Source organism: Chinchilla lanigera, unplaced genomic scaffold (genome assembly GCF_000276665.1).
Source record: "Chinchilla lanigera isolate Chin_1 unplaced genomic scaffold, ChiLan1.0 scaffold00009, whole genome shotgun sequence".
In the NCBI taxonomy this organism is placed as follows: domain Eukaryota; kingdom Metazoa; phylum Chordata; class Mammalia; order Rodentia; family Chinchillidae; genus Chinchilla; species Chinchilla lanigera.
Window position 1 is genome coordinate 10,171,195 of NW_004955410.1, and position 22,979 is coordinate 10,194,173.

General features: G+C 50.5%; 1 protein-coding gene across 19 annotated transcripts in view; it reads right to left on the bottom strand.

Moving 5' to 3' along the window:
- Atxn7l1 (ataxin 7-like 1) overlaps nucleotides 1-22,979 on the bottom strand; it is a 224,167-nt gene that overhangs the window by 3,999 nt on the left and 197,189 nt on the right. For 11 of the 19 annotated variants that reach the window (XM_005377250.1, XM_013510530.1, XM_005377252.2 and 8 more), the window contains 4 exons: nucleotides 12,158-12,350; nucleotides 8,926-9,047; nucleotides 7,370-7,675; nucleotides 3,489-4,819 (listed from right to left, as the gene is read on the bottom strand). In XM_005377250.1, the coding sequence (XP_005377307.1) occupies nucleotides 3,700-4,819; nucleotides 7,370-7,675; nucleotides 8,926-9,047; nucleotides 12,158-12,350 (1,741 nt within the window). In that variant the 3' untranslated portion in view covers nucleotides 3,489-3,699. Of the gene's footprint in view, nucleotides 1-970; nucleotides 1,046-3,208; nucleotides 3,340-3,488; nucleotides 4,820-7,369; nucleotides 7,676-8,925; nucleotides 9,048-12,157; nucleotides 12,351-22,979 lie in introns of those variants that run through there. The other 8 variants (XM_013510529.1, XM_005377251.1, XM_005377256.1 and 5 more) reach the window with 6 other exon arrangements.

Sequence of the window (22,979 nt, forward strand, 5' to 3'; positions counted from 1 at the left end):
CACGGCCTGTAGGAAAGGCTCAACAGGGTGTCTCTGCTGTACTATTATGCACATGTCCAGGCTGGCCTGCTGGGGTCTGCACACCCTGCAGGGGAACCTGAGGCTCTGGGTGGGCTCTCGGGCTCACCTGCTTGCTCGCTAGGTGAGGGCAGACACACTCAGCAAGCCAGCGAAGCCCTGTGCTCGGAGCCCCTCCAGGTTAGCACAGACCCACAGCTGCTTACAAAAGGGGAGGCCCCCCTGCACCTGGGGCTCCACAGTCCCTCCATAATCTTCACTCAAATACTACCTAGTTTGTGGGGAAATCTCAAAGGTAAAATACAAACACTTTGCTATTCACTGTCTACAAACTGTACTGCGCGTCTAAGACAATGCAACAACACAGCTACGTAGCCGTTTTCCAGGCATGCTCCAGAGGCACAGTTTCCCCAGTACCCTCCCTGGCTCCCCGGACTCCCCCCTCCCCGAAAGCCCTTTGTCTCGCTCAGGCTTACACAGCCTCCACTGTCCATTATAAACACCTCTATGGGTCTGGGCCCTTTAATCAGAAGTGTCCTGAGTAGGTCCTACAGTGCCCCAAGGAAGGCAGGCATCAACTGGCCATTTAACAGATGCAAAAATTGAGACCCACAGAGGTAATCTGCCTAAGATCAGACAGCTGGTAAGAATAATGATAATAATAGCCAGCACTTGTGGGTTTGCTGCATGCCAGGCATTTTCAAGAGACTTTGTGTGAATAAGTTATTTTAATCTTCACAGAAGCCCCAAGGTGAAAACCATTATGATCTCCACTTTCTAGACAAGGAGATGCAGGACTTGCTCAAGGACGCACAACTAGTGACAAGAAGGCCTAGGCGTGGAAGCCAGGAAGCTGTTCTCTAAGCGCTGGGGAGAGCTGGACGTGGGTTCACCCCATGCCCGTTCTTCCCACTGTGACTCAGGCTCTGGGTTCTGTTCCCCAGTGACTTACCTGTCGGCTGTGTCCTGGGCTGGGGATGCTTGCAGGACTGGATTGTGACAAAGCTAGGCTGCTATTTTTCCCAACCTGAAAGACACCAGTGAAGCCTGCTCAGACCCCCGAGGCGGCGCGGAGGAGCTAGACAGACACACCACACGTCGCCGGGGGAGGAGAGGGCTGTTTGGTGCGCCACGTCCCTCATGCTGGTAGGAGCTGAGAGTGACAGCGACTCCGAGGTCCCCTGGTGGCCAGACTGCATCTCAGGGTGGAGGCCTCGCTGGGAACCCTCCCTGCCCCAGCGCAGGATCTCTGCAGGGGCCCAGCCTGCCCACCTGTGGCCAAGCAGCCCACGAGCTCATCCGACTCTGACTGTACCCCTGGGCCCATCTTGTTTTGAGCTCAGATTCCCCAGAGCGGCTGCAAACACCTGAGACCCACAGAGGTAATCTGCCTAAGATCAGACTGCTCCTGGTCAGGTATGAGCCTGCTCCTGGTCAGGTATCCTCAGCAGGAGATAGTGCAGGAAGCCAGGTGAGGAGGCCACTCTGCCAAGCAGGGTCCTGGCAGGACTGGGGGCATGAGGTGGGTGGCCCTTCCAGCAGTCCTCAGGGAGCAGCCTCCTGTCCCTTGCTCATCTGCAAAGCCAGCGCTGGCCTGTGGCCTATCCACACCTCTTCCACTTCACTGCCTCTGCAGAAAGACACTTGCCCTTCACTCAGTCTGGTTTCCTGGTCAGTTTCATCCCGTGGTGGCAAATGCTGGCCTTCCACAGATGCTCTCAGATATAAGTAGATGGAACCTCAATTTGTCTCTTCCCAACCTCTAACAGAAGCAGAATGGACCCGCCAGGCCTTTGCCTTCCAAAGCACATGGAAACCAATGGCAGTGGCCCTGAACAGAGACAAAGGCTTTTCTCCGTGGGCCTGGTGACCAGCATTCAGCCATCACCTGCAGGAGGGAACCAGTGTGGACCAGGCCCCAGGCAGCATTAAGTGCACTGATTCTCTTTATTTATTTATTTGTCTTTTTGAGTCAGGATCTCGCTATGCAGTTCAGGCTGGCCTTGAGCTCACCTCGTAGCCCAGGCTGGTCTTGAACTAGCAACGATCCTCCTGCCTCAGCCTCCTGAGTGCTGGGATTACAAATGTGTGCCACCATGCCTGGCCTGATTGTTTTTTTAAATTCCTTTCTGATGCGCACCCTCTGCTGGAGGCATCTCTGCTCTTTTGCCCCTGGTTTTGGCAGATCTGTGAGTTATCTGAGCATTTTCAGGCTACGTGCTTGGTGGAGGCCAAGGGCCAGCTTCTGCAGGCTACGTGCTTGGTGGAGGCCAAGGGCCCAGACTCGAGAGCCAGAAGGCCTGGTTGAAATCCCAGCCCTACTATTCACTTGCATGTGACTTTGGGTACCAAGCGTAAGTTCCTGTGCTGTGCTGTGGTTGATGCATCAGTAAAATGGGGGCACGAACAGCTAGTTACTGAGTTAATACCCGAAGAGCTGGAACGGAGACCATCGCAGGTGCCCACTGTTGGAACTTCATCTGAAATGAATGGGACACGGTGGCCTGGCTGCTCCAGGCGTGCTCTGCAAAAGCCGAAGGCCCGCCTGCAAGCACGCTGGCCACCTGGCCTCCTGGGTTCCACCTGGCCTGCTCACTCCACACCTGCATGGTCACGAGACCCGACTCTCATCAGTGTGCACGTTCCAGGCTGAGCAGCCCTGGCTGTGCTCTCCGGCCTGGGACTGGAGGTGATACACACCAGCAGCTGTTTCCAGGGAGGACCCTGTGGGCGCTACCCCCCATCCCTAGACCAGAGGAGTCGGGGTGGAGCCAGGCACCAGCAGGAGGCCCAGGTCTCGCCTCCTCCCACCTTGGCCATGGCTGCAGCTCTCCGGGCCTTAGGTTGCACACTTGCTGTTGCACGTGTGTGCTTGTGATTTGGGGGTCCCCCAGGAGGTGCTCTTTGTGGGGTTTTAGCAAGTCTCATACGCAGTGACTTAAAACATTACAGCACCTTGTAACAGCTGCCTCCCGTATCTCCAGACTCAGGGGTGACCCTGCAGCTTGGCCCACCTCTTCCGTGGTGGTAAGCCTCAGGCCTCCGGGCTGTGCCTTGTGCTCTCACGGCTGGGTGGGGTGGGGTGGGGTGGGAGTGGCCTTTCCTAAGCAGTTCCCCCAGGCAGCAGGGACAGATTGGATCTGAGGGTGGGATCGCAGCCCAGGGAAACAGTTTCTTTGGGGCCCCGCACCTGTTCCTGGGTTCTGCACAACACATGCTCCTGCTGCACCGTGGCAGGGTGCTGCTCTGTCCTGAGGGGGTGGCTGCAGTTTTACATTAGGAGGACAGTTCTATTAGGAGGACGTGGGGGGTCCAGGCAGCCTGCAGAAGTGAGAAGACCAGTCATCCAGGCAGGAGCCAGGCGCACACACAGGCTGCCACGCATTCCCCAGGTGGGACCCTGGCATTATCTAAACTGCCTGGGGCCCAGGTTCTTCCTGAGGGGCTGGCAATAGATCAGATCAAACTTCTAAGTGACAGAACTCTTTAATGAAATTGGTCCTCGGAACCCAAGACATAAAATAGAAGTGGAGCAGGGAAGTCAGAATCTCTGTGTTTATCCATCTGTGAAATGGTGACGATACCAGGTACACTGGGTGGGAAGCCAGGACTAAATGAGATGATCTCTGCAAAGTGCTCAGCACCGTGCCTCATGCACAGCACTGTTTAAATAAACTGCTCTCACAGCACATGGTGCAGACGGCCTACGCGGGACCCGAGAAAAGGAGCCATACTTGCGTCACCTGTCTGAGCCACCTGGCCAAGCATGGGCGCTGCCCAGCTCCCCCTGCCCCCCACAGCCAATGAAGGCAGTGCCAGGTGGTCCCTTACCTGCCGAGAGGAGGTGCTGTTAACGGGATCGGGCACCGGTGCAAGAAGGCTGGGCGGGTTCTTTTTGTGAACGCTATTCATACCAGGCATTTTAGTGATTTTACAGGCTTTGTTACTAGCACTCGAGTTCTTACGCTTTTTTCCTTCTGATTTGTCAAAAGAGAGGGGCAGAGAAGACACAGCATTGTGTGAGGCCAGAGAGAGGTCCCCTGCGTGGAGCGAGAGGGAGGGCACAGAGAGAGGACAGGAGTCACTGCTGCCGCCCACCGTGCCCACCTGTCTCACTATGTCCACGGGGCCGCCAGGCAGCGAGGTCCGTCCTGAGGGGTCCAGCTTGGCACTGAGTGGGCTCACCCCATTGTTGGAGCTGTGCACAGACAGACTGGTATAGGGGGGCACCGCCTGATAGGAGTTCAGAGCGGAACTGGCATTCAAAACACAGTTCTTTTTGTGGGGCCCTGACAGTGGAGACGAGAGGGAGGTCTGTAGGGACAAGGAGGAGGAGGAGGAGGAGGAGGAGGAAGAGGAGGAGGAAGTCGAAGGCTGCGGCTTCCTCTTTTTGTTACTTGGAGACTCGTCGCTACGGGTGGACAGGTCTTTGACTTTTGAGGATTTGCTGGTTTTGGTTTTGGATGGCTTGTGGGATGGGGAAGGGATGACGGCTGGTATCGGGGAGACGGCAGATGGGGCCTTGAAGGTTGAGTCCATGATGCTGAGGGTTGCGGCCACATGGGGGAAAGCTGTGGTGTGGGACATGAGGACGCGTGGGTCCGACGATGCCACAAAAGCTGCGTCTGAGAGCATGGCGGATGTCATTATGTAAGAAGAGGTGAGTCTCGAGCTGATGGGAGCTGAAGGAAGATACACAGCACTGGGGTTGCTGAAAGGCTGCAAGACGGATGCTGGCACGGGGGTGGAGATGTGGGCTGCTGGCGAGGGCAGGGGGCTATCTGCCGCAGGAGGGATCTTCCTAAACACGAGAGAAGAGCCAGAGAGAAACAGTGAGACATCGGGTTGGCACTGCTCGGGAGGCTCGATGACGCGAGCGCGTCGGGGCGACAGGACACCCGGCCGGGACCGGACTATGGAGGATGGAGCTGGAGGATGGACGGCTGAGGATGGCCCTTCCTCACGCTGCCCCGCTGCAACGCCAGCTGCTGCTTGCAGGTTTTCAGATCTGTTCTCCACGCTCGGCTACTGGAGCCCAGCTTGGGGCTCAGGAGTGAAAGGCGCTGTTGCTTAGGCTACGTATCTCCCAGGAGCCTACCCACCCTGTTTTGGTTTGTTTGGCAGTGAGGGAGGTAGTTTTTAGGAGCAGTGGTCATTTCACATTTACGCTCTGGCTTGCAGTAGGAAACAGGAGGACAGAGCTTGGCCACCTAGGGTATGCGGGCCAGAGCTTCCCCCTCTGCCCACTGCAACCCCATTCTCGTCCCGTCCCCTATCCTGCGCTGGACCGGAGCATCCTGGGAACGGCCCTCTCCCCACAGCCTGCATCCTGCTGCGTTGGCTGTCTGCCTCCTCTGGTTACTCCACGGAGAGGCATTTCCATGCTAGCTTGTGGCCACTGGCTGCTGGTGGTCATGGAGGGTCAGGGGCTTGGGAAATGACTCAGAGTTGCTCATGCCTGAGACTTTAAGTCTCGGCTTACTTCAGCTCTCGCTCAGAGGGGTCATCATGGGGCTCCCTGTCAACAGGTCTTTCTGTCCCCATTAGAAGCAGGTCAGATTGCAGGGCCTCTCCTGCATCCAGAGGAGGGAACAGGAATTGCTAGTTTGTTCTGAACACAAGCAGCAGTTGAGGAGGCGGGGGCAGTACAGCCAGGGGGAGAAGGGGAGAGCCACTGTTTCCCTCTTGGGTCTCCCTGGAACTGGGGGTGAGAGTGATGCCTTCAGGTTGAGTCCCTGGGGCCCAGGCTGGCACCAGGCAGGGGTCTGTCCCTGGGGCCTCTCTGCAAACTGTCTTGACTTGTGCTGGGAATGGCTCCCGCTTATAATCTACCGGCTAGGTGGATTCTGCTGTTGCTCTGGGGACCAGGAGAGGCACAGCAGCCGTGGGTGGGATCATGCCCTGTTCCTGATTTTGCAGGAGAGAAAGCTGAGCTCAAGGGCTGAGCGTTCTCAGGCTGGCTCCTTCCTATTCCTCATGTGGCTCCCCTCCACGTCCCCGAGCAGCTGGTTTGCTCAGGCTCACCAGTGGCTGGGAACTCCCTTTCTTTGTCTGAAAGCAGCATTTGGTGGCAGGAGGGCCGGGGGTCGGGACATGTTACAGGACAGGCCCTCACCCTGCCCCTTTCCTCTGCAGGGTGCCCTCTGGCTGTGGCACCAGGACCAGATGCCCGGGGACTCTGGACAGAGGCTCTGTGGAGAAGGAAGTGGCTCTCCTCTTATTCCTCTCTCTGCACAATCCCTTCTCTGCCCGAACGCGGTGGGACCTGGGGCTTCCATCTTCAGGGTGGAACCCAGAGGAACCCTTGAACACAGAAGCACAGTGTTCTGGAAAATGTCAGCCCGAGGAGATCAAATCTAAGAGAAAAGTGTTGCCAACCCCTCAGTGGCTATGCTGGCGTTTGAGAACTGACTTCCTCTCGAGTCTAAAGAATGTAAAAGCTCCTGGCAGCACTAATCAAGGAGCTGCAAAGCCCTTGTTCCAATGAATGAATGAGGGGATGGACAGATGAATGGATGGGTAGGTGGGTGGATGCGGTGAGCGGGTGAATTCTCAGCAGCAACATAACCGTATTGTCAGGGACTATGCATGCTGGGCAAGGACTCCCATAGAATCAGCCCGGAGAGGTCTGCACACCTCCTCAGAGCTGTCTGGCACTGTTCAACCCCTTCCTAAGTGGGCTGGGGGGCATTTCCAGGAGCAGGCAGCGCCAGCAAACTTTCTTGCTGTCTTTGTCACCTTGCTGCCTTTACTACAGGCACCCACTCAACCTTTCCTCATCTCTACCTTCCTTCCAGGCTAAAGGAGAGGTAGAAAACATGGTAGAGAGGTTTGGCAGTTACTTATAGTGAAGGGCTATCTACAAATACCAGATGGGTCATATAGGGAGGACCCCACTCGATGACCCTGAATGGGATCCACTCTGAACATCCCAATTTATATTTTCCCCACTCAATTGCATTAATTCATGTGTCAATTGCATCAACTTGTGCCAACCAGCAGGGCCAAAGGCCTAAATCTCACCTGGCCCTCACTCTGGACTGGAATGGGTGCGACTTTTGGAATACTCTCTGTGCCTTTCTTCTCCCTACTAATCCTGAGTGGGCATTACGGGCAGGAGGGAGTCGGGGCAGGGGCGAAGAGGGGCAAGGGGCCATCCCCGGGAGCCCGTGCCCGCTATGCTGAACGGTTTCTGTGCTCTCTCTCCAGGTGCCAAAGGGCAGCAGGCTGCAGCTCTGCCGGGCTGTGCGCGTTGCCTAGGGAAGTCCCCTGCAAAAGCCCACGGATGTGAATCAATTCCTGACAGTGCCCATCCTCCCCCGCCAGCTGGCGTGGAGATCCAGATGCTGACCTGGCTGAAAGAGAATACTGTGCTGGCGTCTCCTGATGCAGAGTTAAATGCTTGTTAAAGAAAAAAGAGTCTTGGCCGTTCTTTTTCTTCCTAATGTCTTCCACGCCCCCATCGGCTGCCATCCCTCCAGGTTCGGGCCCGTCGGGGCCTGGGGTTTGGGCAGCGAGGCTGAGAGGGCAGCGGGGTGCTACGCTCTCCAGAGTTGACACCCAGGCAGCCCCAATGTTGCTCAGTGACAGCAGATTGGTTAGGCAAGTCCTGAACAGGGGGGAGGGACCTGACGCCCGGTGGCTCGGGCTTCTGTGCCTGAGGAGGAAAGGAATATGGAGCTTGAGCTGACAGGACAGCAGGGAGCGAAGAAATACAGATCAACACATTTCTTCCACGTGTCCGGGATTCACATTCCCACCACACTGGCGGGCGGAACCGAGGATGGGGCGGGCCCGCGCACTGCGCCCCCTGGCTGCGGTTCTGATGGGACACAGGTAGACCTGGCTCACGTGGGAAGAAACCACAGGCTTTTCTCCTGGCCCTTTCCTGCCTTCTATGAACGGTCAGCTTGGAGTCCTAAGTGCCCCGTGAGAGCGGGGGCAGACCGATGGGGACCATCTAGGCGCTCCTCGTGTAAAGGGGCTGAGGAGCCACAGCTGCCTGGCAGGGAGGAGGGGACCTCCAGGACTTGTGGCTTCTGCTCCCTCCTGCTTCTCAAGGGCCTTTCTTTCTCTCGGGGGCTTCCTGGGGCAGGTGCGGGGGGCACTTCTCCGGATTGGGACTTCTGGAGACTCCCTTTGTAGGACTGACAGGTGGGACACCCAGTGGTTGGGCTTCCATTACCAAGTGGCCAAAGTGTAGCTCCTTGTGGCTTGGGGTGGCCTAGGCCTGTTACTCCTTCCCAATAGCGTTCTCCCCTAGGGAAGGGTTCTTTCCTTTTTTGGGAACCCCCTGTGAAAGTGTAAGCACACTGGGAAGTGCAGGAGAATAAAGGGTCCTTAGGGAAGTGAAATGCAAGCTGCAGTTTAGGGCAGAAAGAAGGACAGGAGAGGAGAGGAGGGCGCCCTAGGGAGATGGGAAGGGCCAAAGACAAACTTAACCCATCTGACGGCATTGTGCGCAGTCTGCCCTGTTGGCAACTGTACATGTATTTTCCACAGGGCAGCAAGCAACTAGTGCTTGGTCTGTAACCATTACGAAAGTTTAGCATTGCAATTGTAGCATCAACAAACAGCAGCATAGTCTTAACATCCTTAGATGCTCTGAGTAGTAATAAAAAGGCCCCCAATGCTATTAAATAAACAAGAGCTCTGCTAATGTCTTTTTCATCATTACCGACACAAAACGATCTCTGAGAAGGCAAAACAAATAGCACATCTTACGGGTGTTTCTAAAACTCTTCAGGCAAACCCTTAAGGAGGGTTGACATTTAACATTCATGAATACTGATTTGGGGGTCTTTCTGCTCTGTAAAAAGCCAGCTGCTGACCTTCATTTAGAAAGTTAGGGGTCAGGTAACTTGGGGGCAGCTCTGATCTTATGTTGCACAGAAAGTGCTCACTTACTTCCACATCTGTGAATTCAAGTGTTTTTCTACCATGGAGTTTAGTGCGAATCGGAAACGATCCCATCTTCTATCAAACACATAGTACCCTCGTCCCATGAGGCGACTTCCGAATGAGCAAAACTGTGAGGGGGAAAGAAACATTTAAATTTTGATTACAGGTTAATAAGCTAATATAAACCATACAGAGAAAAATAACATTTGCATAAAAACACACAGGGGTACCGTTTGACTCAAAAGAAAGAAGCAAATAGTACCAAAGCCAAAAATACTTTTGCGATGCTGCGGTTTGGTAGAGGATGGAGCTTTGGGACCTGTGGCACCTCCCACTGTGACTCAACCTCAGCTACATTCAGCTTTCTGTGGCTCAGAGGGTTGCATCCTTTACTCCTAGGACTGAGCTAGCGTTTTAAAATGAAAAGTGAGAAACAACAAATAACCAGCAGCCTGGGTGATTTTCAGCTGCATCTATCCAGCACCATCCATTTTCCTGAGGATCCTGGCACATGGGCATGGCTGGTTCTGTGATCCTGGTCACACCGTCCTGTCTGATGTCGCAGAGCCACTTCACTTCCAACTGGGCTAAGCGCTTCCCCTTCCCAGGCCTGGCCTCAGCTGCACCTCTCAGCAGCCCTGCCGGGTACCCAGGACACATCTCACACCTACTACTCAGCTCCATCTGACCTTGGCATCACTGCGTGGCTGCTTGATGTCACAGGACTAAGGCCACATACCTGACGACTACTGATGTATAAAGACTGGGGACCTCATTCTCTTCTGCTTCAGCACGAGGATCAGAGAGGTTTGGGGTGAAGACTGGATTAGGGAGACGAGGTCCCACAGAGAGGTTTAAAGCCAACCGTTTCATTTAAAACACATGGCTGAAATATGGGCATTCAGACGCTTAGTAAACATCATTTGATTATGATGTTAGGACACCTGGCAGGCCAGGAGACAGAAATGCAAGTGGTGGCCTCTGCGAAGGTGACATTTGGCCGGACTGGCGCACAGGCCAGCCTGCAAATGGCTCTATAACTCAAACCCCGCTTCTCTTCGGGCTCCCAGCAGCTCCCTGGCCTCCGTCCCAGACTCAGCGCCGGGTTGGCACCCACTCCACAAACCCGTCCTGGAACCAGCCTTTGGAACAGTTCTCGGGAGGAAAGGCAAGACCTTCCCTTTGTTCTGTCTCACTTGTGTTTGGGGGGTTTTACATTAAAATCCTGGCACCCACCAAATCTGATGAAACCCACAACTGATGAAAAATACTTCTCTGCAACTTTCCTATTAGATTCTTTTTTGACCAAGCTGGAAAATGTACAAGAGGATTCTCTGACACAGACGCTGTCCCAGCTATCTGTGGGAGCCGATCCAGGTCTAGACATCATTTCTTCCTTCATCTCAGCTGCAAGGACCCACTGAATGAGCATGCATTACAAGAACAATTCAGGGTGTCAGTTGGCCATGAGAGAGAGGACAGAGCAAAGAAACAAGTCATGGCTTTCCCATTTAAACCAGCAAAACATTAGGGGAGCACAAACGCGCCAGTACCCGGAGCACAGCTCATCTCCTTTGGACAAAGGTCCTGACGTCTGGCCTTCTAGTAGAGCCTGTGTCTCTTTCATATTCTAGAGCCAGAGGCACTTTCAGTCTTGGCCGCCTGTGCATACAGTTTCACATAGAAGCAGGGCACAGTGGCTGGCAAGGGGCCTGTTCCGCTGGCATACCGTGCGTGCAGCAGAGCCGTGGGTCGTCCCGGTGGCCACTGTGGAAGACCCTGCCGGCCACCAGCCTCACCTCTGTGTGCGCTCGCACCTGTGTCTATCTTATGCTTGCTAACAGGGCCAGGCTTTTGTCCTGCTATCTGCCCATCAGCAGTAACGGGAGGTGTGTCTCCTCCCAGAACCTTGGGAAGAATCACAGCCGGGCCATCCTGTGTCACTGCACTCTCTCCCTCTCTGACAGTGTAGGGGTGGGCATGTGACTCAGTTCTGGAAGATATTGGGGAAGTTTGCTAGGAGCTTCACAGGCAGAGGTGTTTTTTTTTTTTTAACTAAGAGAACACAGCATTTCAGAAGACCTTTTTCCTGTGTGTCTCTTTCCATCTTCTGCAGAATGCTAGTAGGTGATGCTATGACAGTGGAGCTGCAGTGGATGTACTGAGACCATGTGTGAGGGTCAGAGATGCCTGTGGTGACAGTCCCTCAGCCCTGTGACACTGTGAAGACACTGAAGCCAGCTTGGAAGCTCACACCTCTACACTTCTTGCTGTGTGAGACAACGACATGTCTTTTGTACTTGTGCAGGTGACCTGAGTTTCCTACCATGGCCAAGCGAAGAATGCCACGGCCAAGCATGCCACACCGTCCCTGACTCTTTCTGTACTGGCCAAGAGACAAGGCCCAGGCTGTGGGTGAGCCACGGCTAGCCACCTTCCCCAGACACTGGGCATGGGCCTTGCCTCACCACAGAAAATAGGAGGGAGGCAGACTCACTCCATCTTGACAGAGGACTGATTTCCCCGACAGTCCGAGATCTGTTCAGGCTTCCCTCAAGGAAAACACATGGGGTTCCCTGTTCCAGGCTCCTGGTTTTGGCTCTGTGATGGTTGCAAGAAGGGTTTCCCTCCTCAGTGCCCGAAAGGCAAACATAAACCAGCCTCTAGCTGATGCCTCAATCTCCCACTTTGGGTTCAGTGACCTTCTGAAGCACCAAAGTGGACTTATCCAAGAAATGGAAAAGAAACTTGTTAATGAGCAGTCATGCTGACACAAAATACCTCCTCCTGCCATCCCCCCCTCTGTCTCTCTCTCTGTTCTGTGCCACGTGGTCATGATAAAAACAGTAAAACCTAGAGCCCCAGTGAGGGCTGGTACCCGACACACTGCTAATGCACTTTCCCGAGCAGGTGGGCTCAGCTAACTGTGGACAGCAGGGGCTCCACGTTTAGGTGGGCACGGCCAGAGGGGCACTCACAGAAACACCTTTTCTCAAGAAGTCTCACTTCACGGTGAACAGCGGACACCTGGGTGTCTCAAGGGTGGTCACCAGCTGGAAGCCCTTCCCTTTCCTTCTTGATGTCAAGGGCATTTCCAATGCAGGCATCCAACCTCCCAGTAAGCCTTTTGGTTAGGCTATCGTGGCGCCCTTTCCTTGGGACTGCGCATCTCTGCCGCGATCACCAGGGTGCCACAAAGCATGAGGAAAGGGTGTGGAGGGACAGCAGGAGGCCTTACCGCGAGAGGTCTGGGGTGGTGCGTGGAGAACTGACAATCTAACTTCTCAGGTTCGTCGGCTCCGTCCATCTCCCCTTCATCACTGGACAGCCGGCTGGCGAGGTCGCCTCCGACCGGGGGCAGAGGGGTCTCTGGAGTATAGGCGCTGTGACTTGAGGACGCACTGCTGCTTATGCTATTTGCAGATGATGGTCTAAGGGCGAGAGGGGAGAAGAGCGGAATCAACTTCTCTGCAGTAAGAGGATCCAGCCAGTTTCATGGCGTCCAGAGAGCAGCCTGATCGGCCCAGCCACTAGGTCAGGAAGGACCGGAAGACGGCAACTTTGCAAGACAGAAAGGATTAAGGCCAAGAGGTCGGGGGATCAGCTCTGACCAGTGATGGTGGAGTTAGGGGCACAATACAGGTCTGTGGGAGAGGCCGTGTGTGAGTGAGGACTGTCGCCAAAACTTGTCTCCTGTAAGTCCAGTTACAACTCACCCATCTGCATGGAGGTAATTTGTACTTGCCACATACAGTTGCTTGCCTTAAGAGTGCAAGCAGGTGAGCATGATCAACCCACCCATAAAATATCTATAATGAAGAAACAGGCCTGTGAATGCTTTCTTTGCTATTAAACTACAACTTTAGGAAATGTATCAGAGTGGCATGAAGACACGGCTTTGTTACAATGACAGGCCACTGGTCCATTCTGCCACCGTTTCTTAATCCATAGTTTCTTAATGCCAATCTCTGTGTAGCTTAGTAGTATCTTCTGAGAATGACTGTTTCAATTTAATTTTTGATAAGCCACTTTATCTACTCCCTGGTCAGTTCATTACAGGTGTTGGAGGGAGATTTTTCTCAGTGAAGGAACGGACTTGTTTATTTATTGACTTTTGGTACCAGGAATCGAACTCAGGACCTTGAACTTGCCAGGCAGTCACTTGTGCCACTAAGTTATATCCCTGATCCTGAAGGAATGGATTTAATTTCATGAGACTGAGATCACCTAACAGATGTCGTCTCAATTATGACTATGGTTATAAAAAAAGCCACATCACACCAACAGGTAGCACTATGTATTTCTAAACAGTAAAGAACAAAGCCAGCCAAAAATGGAAACAAACACATCTGTATTATTAGAAAAGTTAGAAGAGGAATAGTTGCTGCTATTTTTTCTACTTTTTCACTTTCATCAGATGATTGATCAGGGAGAGGTGGCAAAGACAGGGAGAGAAAGATTTTGGGAAGAAAAATGAGGGTTTTTTTGTTTTTTAGAAAATTGCTTTTTTGCTTTGAAAGCTGCCCTTTCAAATCCCATGAGGGAGCACTTTTGACTTGTTACCTTTCTCTCTCATTTTCTCCCTGGACTTTGTGTTGCTTTGAAATGTTTTCAGGTCTCAGATACCTGAGTGCAAAGCAGATTCCAAAAGCACAGTCACTTAAAAAGACAGCCACCGTGGTGGAAATAACCACACGTCTCCCATCGCTGAGTGGGTAAGTTATGGTGTACAGATACGAAGGAGTATTATTCAAGCCCCCAAAATGAATGCAGTTCTGATGCTCACTACATGCCTCGGGGTGAACCTTGAAGGCATTATGCTAAGGGAAGTAAACAAGCACAAAGGACAAATACTTTATGATTCCGTGTATACTAGATAGCATAGTGGCTATCAGGAGCTAGAGAGAAGGAGGGGTAGGGAGTACCCCTTTAATGGGTACGGAGGCTCAGAGGAGGGAATGAAGCAGTTCTGGGGACGGGTGGTGGTATAGCCACCCTACACCATGGTGAACATATTTAATGTCATTAAACTGCACATTAGAGATGGTTAACATGGTACATTTTGTGTTCTATATATTTGGCCACAAAAACGAAGGAGAACAAGGCCACGGGTAGTTCTGCAGCGTCATAAAAATTCAGTTGGGATGGCTGTTTATTACCGACCTTCCCGCACTTACAAAAGTGAGAATGCCACTCATCCCACATGCTAAGGGTGGAAGGTTCAAGGCCCTCCCTCCCACCTGCTCAATATCTGCTCCTCTGCTGGAAGGGGAAACTCCATGACTCGCTTACAGCTGGAGAGCAGACAGTAATACAGTTCAGATGACGCCAAAACACAGAAAGACAGAACGCAGCATCGCCCCCCTGACACTCCGGATCAAGTGCTGTTAGCACTGTGATTTATGTTCTTCCTAGCATCCGCTGTGTGTGCATGCGTGCGTGCAGCATGACCGAGCACACACACTCGTGGCTGGTCTCAAGCTTGTGATCCTCCTGCATCAGACTCCTTCGTAGCTGAGATCACAAGTGTGCACCACCACTTCCAGTTGTGCACATGCATTTTAGACTAAGACCTGGGTCACGTTGTACATATTATTTTTTGGTACTGGGAATCAAACTCAGGAGCTTGTGCTTGCCAGGCAGGCGCTGTGCCACTGAGCTATATTCCCAGCCTGTGTACATATTATTTTAAGAAAAACTTTAAAAAAAATCTAGTGATGTTGTGGGAATCTTTCCATGTATCTTTCAAAAAAATATTCTCCTGTGTACTGTGTATTCTCCATAGTACTGTGTAGTATGGCTATGTCGTATTTAAGCAACTGCTAATGATGACCATCTATGTTGTTTCCAAATGCTCTAATCGGCTCTTCTTGGAGCTCTCCTCCTCATGACAGGACCACCCTGTCCTGCAGGATGAAAGCCAGCTGATTTTGTTAAGTGTGATATCAGCATCATGGATATACAGCGAATTACCTTTACTTTTTAGAGATGCTTCTGGAAGCCTTTGGAAGTGAAATGCCATTATATCTGCAACTCAGTTCAAAATATATCATCAAAATATGGAGAAAAAGCAACATGTTCCAAAATATTCATATAACAACTTAAAACTAGGTAGGTGGGCATTCGTTACACTATTCTCTCAATTTTTCTGCACATGGAGAAATTTCCATAACAAAAGTTAAAAGGCAAAAAGGAAAGAGAGTTAATAATATACATATATGTAAGGAAGTTACTAAAGAAGTCATGTGTTTTTGTGTACTTTTATTTTTCCAGCTTTACTGAGGTATACATTGTATAATACATAAAATTACATATATTTCAAGTATGCAAAGTAATGATTTCATATATATATCTTGTGAAATGAAATACATGTATACATCTTGTGAAATGATTACTATAATCAAGTTAGTTAACATAGCCATCACTTCCTATGGTTACCTCCTTTTTTTTCATAGTGAGGATACTTAAGATCTACTTCCTTACCAAGTTGCAAGTACATCACACGGTATTATTAAATACAAGGGGTGGGGTGGGGGATATAGCTCAGGGGCACAGCGCTTGCCTGGCAAGTGCAGGCTGGTGAGTTTGATTCCCAGTACCAAACCAAACCAAGCCAACCAACCAAACAAAAAAATATGAGGGGTGATCAAAATATATGATGAATGTTTAAATATAATTTTTTTTTACAGTAAAAGACACATGGCCATTAATCCTCAAAATACCCCCTTTCTCTTCTTTTTTTTTTTTTCTCCCCTTTCTCTTCAAACACACTTATCTCTTAATTCTTGCCACTTAGTTCTTGCACTTCCGGAAGCGGTTCTGGAAGTCCTCTCCCGTAAGCGTCTTTATGAGGTGTAAAAAAAAATGCAGAGAACGCTGCTGCTGAGTGCCATCTAACGGAAAGGCAGGCTTGTAAAAATATTGTGGTGTCCTCACCCACCGTATTCACTGCATTTGGCAGCGTGTGACTTCTGACTCTCTCAAAGTCTCACCAAAGGTAAATGTTTGGAACGGACTGAGGACCCAAGGCAGCCATGACGGCACAACCAAAGACACTCACGAAAGAGGACTCCAGAGCTGCTTCAGGAAGCAGAGGGAACCATGGGATAAGTGTGTTCAAAGCAAATGGGAGTATTCTGAGGGGGATTAATGGCAGTGTCTTTTACTGTAATAAAAAAATTCAAGTGTCACTGTACTTTTTAATCAACTACATAACGTCACCGTGCTGTACGGTAGGTCTCCAGAATGTATTCATTCATCTTATAGCTGAAAGTTGCCCAGCATCTACCCCTCCATCCCTTTGCTTCTGCCAACTAGCTTTCTACCCTCTGTTTCCATGACTTTGACTTTTTTAGGGTCCACATTTAAGTGAAAACATACACTCCTCTGACTTATTTTACTTGGCATAATGTCTTCAAGGCCCATCCACGGTGCTGACAATTTTTAATGGCTTAATCATAGTCCACTGTGTAAGATATACCAAAATATTTTTATGTACTCATTCATCAACCGACGTGAAGGTCGTTTCCATAGTTTGGCTTGTGTGAATGATGTTGCAGTGAACTTGGAAGTATGAAGAACTTCCCGTAAAATGGGGCAGGGGGATCACACATTATCTCTTTTCACTCCCCACATCCTACTAAAAGGACACTAAAGGGGTGGAAAAAAGACACTGGCGCCAAAGAACAAAGAGATCAGCAGAAAAATGGTGACAGTTATGGTGATGACTTCCCAGCACCCATTTACCCCTAACTAACAGGAATCTCTGTAATCCTGGCTAATAACGATCAGTTTAGAAAAGGGTATGACAAAGAAAAGAACACTTTTTGGGAATGGGGGCCTTTTGGAAAGAGACACAAGGCTCTGGTGGAAGAGGCTGACGGGGGAGGAGGTGCTGCGTGTACAGGGCAGGGAGCACATGGGGAATCTCTGTACCTCCTGCTCAATTTTGCTCTGGACCCAAAACTGCTCTGAAACACAAGGAATATTTTAGAGAGAGAGAGAGAGAGAGAGAGAGAGACAGACAGACAAGGAAAAGTGGTCCCAACCTCTTGGGGACCCTGTATCTGGAGGTGCCTGGAATTGCTACAGCCATTTTGCTACAGGGCTTTGAGGAGAAGCCAAAAGACTGCAGGGAGGAGGGAGGGGGCAGTCTTTAGGGTGTGTACCTTTCACCTGTGGGCTTCTTGTTATATCTGATAAGGAATTTCTTTCTTATGTAAGCTTACTGTTTCCGCTACCTGCACCAGAAGTACCCTAACTGACAGGAGCATGAACAAGATATTTTAACATATTTCTAGAACATAGAGAAGTGTTAACTAACAGAAGGGAGCTGACCTACTAGAGCATTTCAGATAAGCCAGGCACCTGAACCTACCTAGGGCTGCAAAAATTATGCATGAGCTGAGGACTAGACTTAGCTGGAGAGGTGGAAGGTTCAGTGGGACCCACACACTGATCCTCTCTCTCTCTCACCCCACCAGCTGGACACCATTGCTCCTGCCAGGACACTGGCTCTCCACCTCCACCAGCTTCCTAAGGAGAGAACAAAGGTTTACGTGCCAGAGAAAATGAGCTGGAGAGACTCTAGACCTCGAGCCACTGGGCTCTTCAGGGGCAGGAGCTAAGAACAAACAGATGTGCTCCGGAGGAGCTATGGGCTACCCTTCGCCCAGAGCGCTCCTTGCCAGGTTCCTCCCTGGAGAAATCAAAAGGCTGCCTGGTGACCAGAAGATCTTTCGGTTGACAGTGTCACACACAGATTTCCAGGCAGCCTGTTGGAGCCTTTCTTCTGAGTATGAATGGTTAGAGATCACCCCATGTTTCTGGAGTAGGAGACGGGACAGCCAAACATCAAAGACTGGAGCACACAGTGGAATAAACCCGGAGGAAGTGAAGATGAGAGGAAGAAGGGACACTAAAAACCCATCTTCAAAGATTCCAGAACGGTTTTCCTGGGCTGGGGGCAGGATGGCTCTGTGGTAGAGCACCTGCCTAAAAACAACAAAAGGGATGACAGCACCCCCAAGCAGTGACAGTATCTTGGAAAACATCACAGGGAACAGTCACACAAGAAGAGCCAGGTACTAAAAATGTTTAAAAGTATCATAAATTTATTATTTAATGTGCACTTTCGAAAGTAAAGCAAAAAAGCTTTTAGAAAGTAGAACAACGAGATTAAGAGAAGAGAGGTAAGGGAATTAAAAGATCAGAGGAAAAGGCCCAAAATCCAACTAGGAAAGAGAAAAAAGACAATAGTCAGGGGAAGTATCCAAAATGCAGCCTAGGACAGCCCTAGAAGAGGGCAGCTGTCTCCTGGGTGAATGGACTTAGTGAAGATCCAGTCCAGTGAATGGGAAAGATGCCCTGTCAACAGTGATCCCTGCGACCCCACAGAGCCCCAGGCTTCAGGGATTAAACTGGTCGTGTGCAAGGACATGGTACTCAAAAGCCGAGAAGGGTGGCACAAGCTGTGATCCCAGTGGTCCGGGAGGCTGAGGCAGGAGAACTGAAAGTGTGAATCTAACAATTTAGTGAAACCCTGTCTCAAGACACAAAAATGTTCCTGGGTGTGGTGGTGCACACCTATAATCCCAGGAATCAGGAGGCTGAGGCAGGAAGATTGCTGTGAGTTCGAAGGCAGCCTGAGCTACAAACTAAGTCAAATCCAGCCTGAACTACAGAGTGACACCCTTTCTCAAAAAGACCAAAAAAAAAAAAAAAAATATGCCCAAATGTAGTTCACTGCGAAGGCCCTGGGTTCAATCCCCAGGACTGTAAGAAGAAGAAAGAAAAAAAGAAAGAAAGAGAAGAAAAGGGAATCAGAATGATATTAGAGCTTTAGACTTTCTGATAAAAAGTTTGATGCTAGAAGTCAACGGGAAAATGTCTTGGAAATGCAGGGACAGGATTTCAATCCAGTTGTATCTCAGAGAGATCATCAATTAAGAGTGAAGTTAGAATAAAAAAACATTTTCAGGTGCACAAGGATTCTGAAAGTTGGTCCCCCACACGCCTCTTCACAGGAAGCTACTGGAGCTAAAGGAATGAAGGGAGAGCGAGGAGGGAGCGGCCGGCTACAGGAGATGGGGCGAGGCGGGCCGGCTCGGCAGAGCTGCTGCTGTTCCTTCTCAGGCCTTCGGAACCATCTGATTGTTTAACCACGTGCCTGTATTGCCCTGATTAAGAAATGAAGTTCGATTAAGGAAGAAGTGGATGAAATACTCAACACTCAGCTCCAAGTACCAGACAAGAGGGCAGGAGACAAGCCGGGGATTCCTGGAGGGAGAGGTACGCTCCAAATTGTGTGCTGTGGCGCAGAACTGGGAGAGACGGGGAGAGAGGAAGAGAAGGAGAGAAGGACAGAGGAAGAGAGAAAAGCCACTCAGGCTGTTGAACTGCTGCCCACTCTATCCCCCTCTGACTACACTGCCTGTCCCCCGGCCACCCGCCTATCTGGCCTAAAGACAAACTCTATGACATAGGGTCTCTGTGCTGGGACATTCAGGGAGGCCGTCCCACTCTGCCACTTTGAGGCGGTGATCATCCGTCCATCTGAGTGCTTTGGGGAGGGGAGGAGGCACTGGTTCTGACCGGTCCCCTGCTGCAGGCACGGCCTGTACATCTCTGCCTCGGAGAGTGCAGCTGCCCTCTGCTTCAGGGGCAGGGGCACCGTGGCAAAGCCAGTGAGGCTTTCTGTGCTGTCTACTTTTTTTTTGGTCTTTTTGAGACAGGGTCTTGATATGCAGTTCAGGCTGGACTTGAGCTCACTTTGTAGCCCAGGCTGGCCTCGAACTCCACAGTGATCCTCCTGCCTCAGCCTCCTGAGTGCTGGAATTACAGGTGTGTGCCACCACGCCCGGCTTGAGAATACTATTTTGGAGTCAAGAACTGAGTTACTCTACTCCAGGCTCATCCCTGACTTCCTTAGGGATCTAGGACCTCTGCCTCTCCATATTGCCATCAGTCTAATATTCATTAGATTTTTCCACTTTATACAATTTTTGTGTGTTGGGTGGGTTTGAGATTTTCCTGTCTCAGCCTCCTAGAGTGCTAGGATTATAGGTGTGCACCACCACACCCCAGCATTTTATACTTTATACTGGGTGTGTGAACATATGTGACACAGGGGAACAAGCCCAGATGGTGCCAGCCCTGGCTTCCCCAGCCTGCCTCTCCTTCCTCCCCGCCAGGGCTACACCCGGCCATGTCAGAGTCCCGCTCAACCCTTTGCCTGCATCATCCTCTCCAGCAGAGTCCTGAGGAGTTTGGCTGGAATCATCGTCCACAGTTCCTGGGCTCTGTGGGGCAAGCGGTGAGTCCCCTTAGAGTTGGGGGCAAAGAAACATGGCATCTAGTCTGAGCTGCGGTCCCAAGGCTCATCTAAGGGAAGCTTGGTTCTCAGTGTGGGGGTGGTGCCTTTAAAAGGTGGGGCCTAAGGGTAACACTTAGGCCACGAACTTCAGAAGGGACCAGGGCTGGTCTCCCAGGCTGGGTCAGTCCACTGAGAGTGGGCTAGTCCCCGCGAGAGTGGCCTGTCGTAAAGCACCAAGCCTTTCCTCTCCCTCACTTCTCGCTTCCTGGCTTGCACCATGCTCCTTCATGCAGCGGTTTCCCTTTCTGCTTCTCTGCCATGTGTAATGCAGCCTGGAGAGCCCTTGCCAGAGCCAGGGCCATGCTGCGTGGACTGTCCAGAAGCCAGAATGATGAGCCAAACCACCTCCCTTCTTTATGCATGACCCTATGTCAGGTGTGTTACTATAGCAAGCCAAAATGGACTCAGTATGTTACTCAGGGCCTTCAGGTTGGAGACAGAGGCTCAGGAGGAAGGCACACAAAAATCAGGTAGCACTGGGCGCAGTGGTGCATGCCTGTAATCTCAGCTACTTGGGAGGCTGAGTCAGGAGGATTGCAAGTTCAAGGGCAGCCTGGCAACTTAGCAAGACTCTGTCTCACAGTAAAAATTAAAAAGGGCTGGGGATGTAACTCAGTGGGAAATTCCTAGGTTATATCACCAGCATCACCGAAAAAGAAACAAAACAAAACAAAACAAAACAAAAACCAAGTAGAAAGAAGGCCTGCATTCACTCACATTGCTGTCTCTTGGGGTAATATTCCCACTGACTCCCAGCTCTCAGTCCTCTGAGCATTATGTACTTGGTGCTTATTGGCTCCATTTTACAGATGAAGAAGAGGCTGGGAAGCAAGATATACCTCCCATCTAGTTAATCAGCACAGGGGTGAAATTTCCCCTTCAAATCCCATTTCAGTCCTTGTTATCTAACTTGCACTTTTCTAGTTCTAGATCCAACTTCCTTTCTCAGCAATGTCTGCCAAGAAGGGGTTGCAACTCAAGATATGAGAACTCAATATTTTCAATGTTATCAAAGAGATAGGTGAGAAATAAATTCACAGATGTTAGCATTTGCCATAGAGGAAATTCATAATCGGGAAGGGATTATGGTAATTCCATTCATGTGTAGTAGTTTTCTTTCTTTTCTGCCAAATGATTTTTTGGTGTGTGGTGCTGGGGATCAAACCTGGGGCTTTGCTCACACTTAGGCAAATGCTCAATGCCTGAGCCACATCCCTAGGAAGAACCATTATATGTGTCATTCATAAGAATAAATGCATATTTTTATACATTTCATGGGACTACAATGCTCAATCTGACCATGCATTTGCAATCTCTGATGGCACTGGATCTCATCACTACATTAAGCACAAAAAGGAACAGAGCAAAGATATTTAAGGCTGTTTTACTTTTGAACAGCTGCCCCCTTAGTTCTCCGTTAACCTGGGCACCAGTGTTGGGGTGAAAAGTGACACCAGCTAAACATCCATGGAAAAAATGTTTAATGAAAATGTTTTTTTTTTTCAGCCAGGCATGGTGGTGCATGCCTATAATCCCAGCACTCAGGAGGCTGAGGCAGGAGGATCGTTGCAAGTTTGAAACCTGGCCTACAAAGTGAGCTCAAGGCCAGCCTAATTGCATAGCAAGATCCTGTCTCAAAAAGACTCCCCGCAGCCCCCCCAAAAAGGGTTTTTAAACAAGGCTCCCTGGTGTCTTTGGCAAATCTGAGAGGATGTGAACCTCCAAGCGTCCAAGGGACAATGACTCTGGGTGTGTGTGTGACAGGGCAAGGGCTAAGCAAGATTCAGGTAGAGGCAAGTCTGCTTTTGCATGGGGCCCATGGAAGGTTGTATTGCGATGAAAATGTTCCATAGCTACAAAGAATTTGAAAGTCACTGTGCAAAGGTCCCCCTTACTCATGGTTTCATTTTGATGTTTCAGTTACCCATGGTCAACCAAGGTCCAAGAGTGCTAAATGGAAACTCCCAAAATAAACAGTCCATTAAACTCACAGTTCTGAGTAGTGTGATGAAATCTTGTGCGACTGACCTACTCTGTCCCACTTGGGACATGAATCATCCCTTTTCTGTGTTTCCACACTCTATATGCTATACCCCTGTTAGTTAACGGCTGTTTCGGTTCTTAGGTCAACTATCACAGTACTGCAGTGTTTGTGTTCAAAGAACCCTCATTTTATTTAATTGTGGCCCCAGAGCACAAGGGTAGTAATGATGGCAATTTTATTACACTATATTGTTTTAATCATTCTTTTTTTTTGTTTGTTTGTTTGTTTTTTGAGACAGGGTTTCACTATGCAGTTCAGGCTGGCCTTGAACTTGTTGGGTAGCCCAGGATAGCCTTGAACTCACAGCAATCCTCCTGTCTCAGCCTCCTAAGCGCTAGGATTCGAGGTGCGGGCCACCACACCTGGTATAAATGTTCTATTTTATTAATTTTATTACTAGCTATGGTGCCTGATTGATATATTTTATCCCAAGGATATATGTACAGGAAAAACTATCTACAGAGCTTGGCACCTGCTGCACTTCAGGCCTCCACTGGGGGCCTGGGATGATGGAGGGTGACTGCGTGTAGAGCTGAAGCCCCTCCCAGAAGTCAGGACTAGAACGATTCCTTCAGTCCTAAACCAAGGTTACTACCCTTCACCAACACCCGGCGACGGATGTTGATGACGTTGCAATGGGAG